Source organism: Columba livia, unplaced genomic scaffold (genome assembly GCF_036013475.1).
Source record: "Columba livia isolate bColLiv1 breed racing homer unplaced genomic scaffold, bColLiv1.pat.W.v2 Scaffold_102, whole genome shotgun sequence".
NCBI lineage: Eukaryota > Metazoa > Chordata > Aves > Columbiformes > Columbidae > Columba > Columba livia.
Window position 1 is genome coordinate 317,079 of NW_027043007.1, and position 3,308 is coordinate 320,386.

Here is a 3,308-nt window from a genome sequence, read left to right on the forward strand (position 1 = left end):
TCGGGTCCTGCTCTCTCCATCACATCTCCGACAGTGGGCTGGAACAGAGAACAGTTTGCAGATCTGCCCTTCAAACAATGCTCCCCCGCTCCCATATGAGTCCAAATATTTGGGGTTTTTTAAGGAGTAATTTGTGTGTGAAGTCATCTTCAAAGTAGCACAAGCAAAGGCACAGGAGCGATGGCAAGAAGACTGATGGACTCTTCTGCTGTCCTGACTCTGCACTGAGCCACAGAGAGATGAGCCCTTTCGCCTGTCCTCTCTCAAGACTCTTCACATTTTACCTCATAAAGATGAAGATTTTGACCCCTACAAAAACCCAGTCACGGGATGTGATGGTGAAAAACTAAAAACACAGACAAAATCATTACAAAGACATGTTAAAACACGGCTCTGCTTCCCGTGCTTTTCAGTGTCAAGAGTGCAGATACTGACGATTTCCATTAACAATGCATAAAATCGGACACCGCTTGTGAACGTTGGAGCTGCCACAACCCAGCTCCCGTGTCCCCAGTGCAGCAGAGCAGAGCTGGCTGCTTGGCAGCACACGGGCAGAGGTTCTGCTGCTCACAGCACACTCAGCCAGCACAGACCAGAGAAAGGAAACGCATTTCAGTTGGGGTGATGTTAATGAAAAAGAGAGTAGTTTTGCTCCGTGGAGTCTGTCCTAATATTAAGTTGTTGTTTCCTTTTTTGAACAGAGAAACAGCCAATGTCCAACAGCAGCTCCATCACCCAGTTCCTCCTCTTGCCATTCACAGACACACGGGAGCTGCAGCTCTTGCACTTCTGGCTCTTCCTGGGCATCTACCTGGCTGCCCTCCTGGGCAACGGCCTCATCATCACCACCATAGCCTGGGACCAGCACCTCCACACCCCCATGTACTTCTTCCTCCTCAACCTCTCCCTCCTTGACTTGGGCTCCATCTCCACCATTGTCCCCAAATCCATGGCCAATTCCCTTTGGGACACCAGGACTATCTCCTATCAAGGATGTACTACACAGCTCTTTTTTTTTCTCTCCTTGATCTCTGTTGAGTATTCCCTTCTCACCATCATGGCCTATGACCGCTACGTTGCCATCTGCAAACCCCTGCACTACGGGACCCTCCTGGGCAGCAGAGCTTGTGTCCACATGGCAGCAGCTGCCTGGGCCAGTGGCTTTCTCAACACTTTTCTACACACGGTCAACACATTTTCACTGCCACTCTGCAAGGGCAATGCTGTGGACCAGTTCTTCTGCGAAATTCCTCATATCCTCAAGCTCTCCTGCTCACACTCCTACCTCAGGGAAGTGTGGCTTCTTGTTGTTAGCTCCTGTTTAGTCTTTGGGTGTTTTGTGTTCATTGTGGTGTCCTATGTGCAGATCTTCAGGGCCGTGCTGAGGATCCCCTCTGAGCAGGGACGGCACAAAGCCTTTTCCACGTGCCTCCCTCACCTGGCCGTGGTCTCCCTGTTTGTCAGCACTGGTATTTTTGCTCACCTGAAGCCCCCTTCCATCTTCTCCCCAAACCTAGATCGGGTGGTGTCCGTTCTGTACTCAGTGGTGCCTCCAGCAGTGAACCCCCTCATTTACAGTATGAGGAACAAAGAGATCAAGGATTCCCTGAGGAAATTATTTGACCAAGGAATACTGCAGTATCAATAAGCAGTCTATCATCCTCAGGAGAAAGCTTGGAGGCTTTTTTTAACATATATGTCTTGGTTTTCTTTTTGTTTAATATACTTCAAATCATATTCCCACTGAAAGAATATTATTTATTGCCCTCTACCAGTGTTTTGTGGTGTAAAGTCCTCATATACAAATGGAGCATTGCTCCCAGTGCAGGTAAACACAGTAAAGAAACCAGCAGGAAATTATTTGTCTGTGTCTCATCTTGTACATGTCCTCTGGAACTGGGGGTTCAGTCCTGGCACGCAGGAGGGGTCAAGGAGCCAAGAGCCCAGCTGCCATGAGGAGGATCAGGCACTTGTGGACCTCAGGGCTGCTCCTCACCGCCTCACTGGACAGATCCTTTCTGCCACTTTTGCATTGGGCTCCCTGGAGCCATGGTCATGGACAAGAGCAGTTCATGGTCTTTTCAGAGCAGCGGGGCCAGCTCAGGGCCCTGAGGAGAGCCCAGAGTGGGAACCAAGGCTGCCTGGCCAGCCCAGCCTGGACACAGTCACCCAGGGAAAGGGACGTCTCTGGAGAAGAGCAAGGGAGCATTGCTGTGCCTGCAGGGAGGAATCCAGGAGGAAGAGAAACCCCCTTCTGCAGACACTCATTTGGGGCCGGCTGCTCTGCTGCTGGAGCAGCACTCCTGTTCTGGGCTGGGGAGAGGGGCTGGCACTGAGGGGCACAGGCCGTCTGTGCTGGGGATCTCCTGGAGCTGACACCAGCAGTCCTGGGTTTGCACTGGTCTCCATGTCCTCGTGCCATGTCCAGCTCCAGCCAGACTGGGAAGGTTCCCAGGACATTTGTCTCTCCCGCTGCCATTTACAGCACTGACCACTCCCCCAAGTTCACGTGTGAGGTTTGCTCTCTGTCCATCTTCTTCCTGCTGTGGGACTCGGTGCCTGTGTCAGGGAACAGCCAGCCCTGCCCGGCCTCCCTTCTTGCCCAGAGGTTGGCAGAGCCAGAGCAGGGCTGTAGCAGCCCCTGCATGGGACACGGCTGGGGCTGGGTGGGACGTCATTGCAGTCTGCACCTTCCTCATGGGGGGCAGTGGAGGGGGATGCGCTGATCTCTTCTTCCTGATGACCTGTGATAGGACATGTAAATGGAGTGAAACTGCATCGGGGGAAGTTCAGATTGGACACTAGGAAAAGGTTCTTCACTGAGAGGGTGGTCAGTCACTGGAACCGGCTCCTCAGGGAAGTGGTCATGACACCACATCTGTCAGAGTTCAAGGAGCATCTGGCAGATGCTCTTAGTTTTATGGTTTAGTTTAGGTAGTCCTGTGAGGAGCAGAGACTTGGATTCAATGATCCTTATGGGTCCTTTTCAACTCAAGTTATTCTATGATTTTCAAACTCCAGATTAGTCCTTCCCTGACTGATTTGTGTGTGTGTGTGAGTGAGTTTGTCTGTGTGTGTGTCTGTTTGTCTGTCTCTGGGGTACTGGGGAGATGAGGTGACCCAAGGTCAACTTCTGAATAGATTCCAAATCTAAGACCTGCTCTTGGAGGGTTCTAAACCTTATGTGTGTCATATGGATGTATATTTTCCACTGACACAGCCAAACATACAAATAGACACAGTTGGGCTGGGGAGGTGAGGAACAACACTGTCCATGCAATGATGGACCCCAAGGAGATGGCTTCTCC

General features: G+C 51.3%; 1 protein-coding gene across 1 annotated transcript; it reads left to right on the forward strand.

Moving 5' to 3' along the window:
- The first annotated feature begins 318 nt into the window (after positions 1 to 318).
- LOC135577547 (olfactory receptor 14I1-like) lies at positions 319 to 1,854 on the forward strand. The gene has a single exon (XM_065047683.1). The coding sequence runs from the start codon at positions 713 to 715 to the stop codon at positions 1,646 to 1,648; it is 936 nt and encodes a 311-aa protein (XP_064903755.1). The 5' UTR covers positions 319 to 712; the 3' UTR covers positions 1,649 to 1,854.
- The last annotated feature ends 1,454 nt before the right edge of the window (positions 1,855 to 3,308 follow it).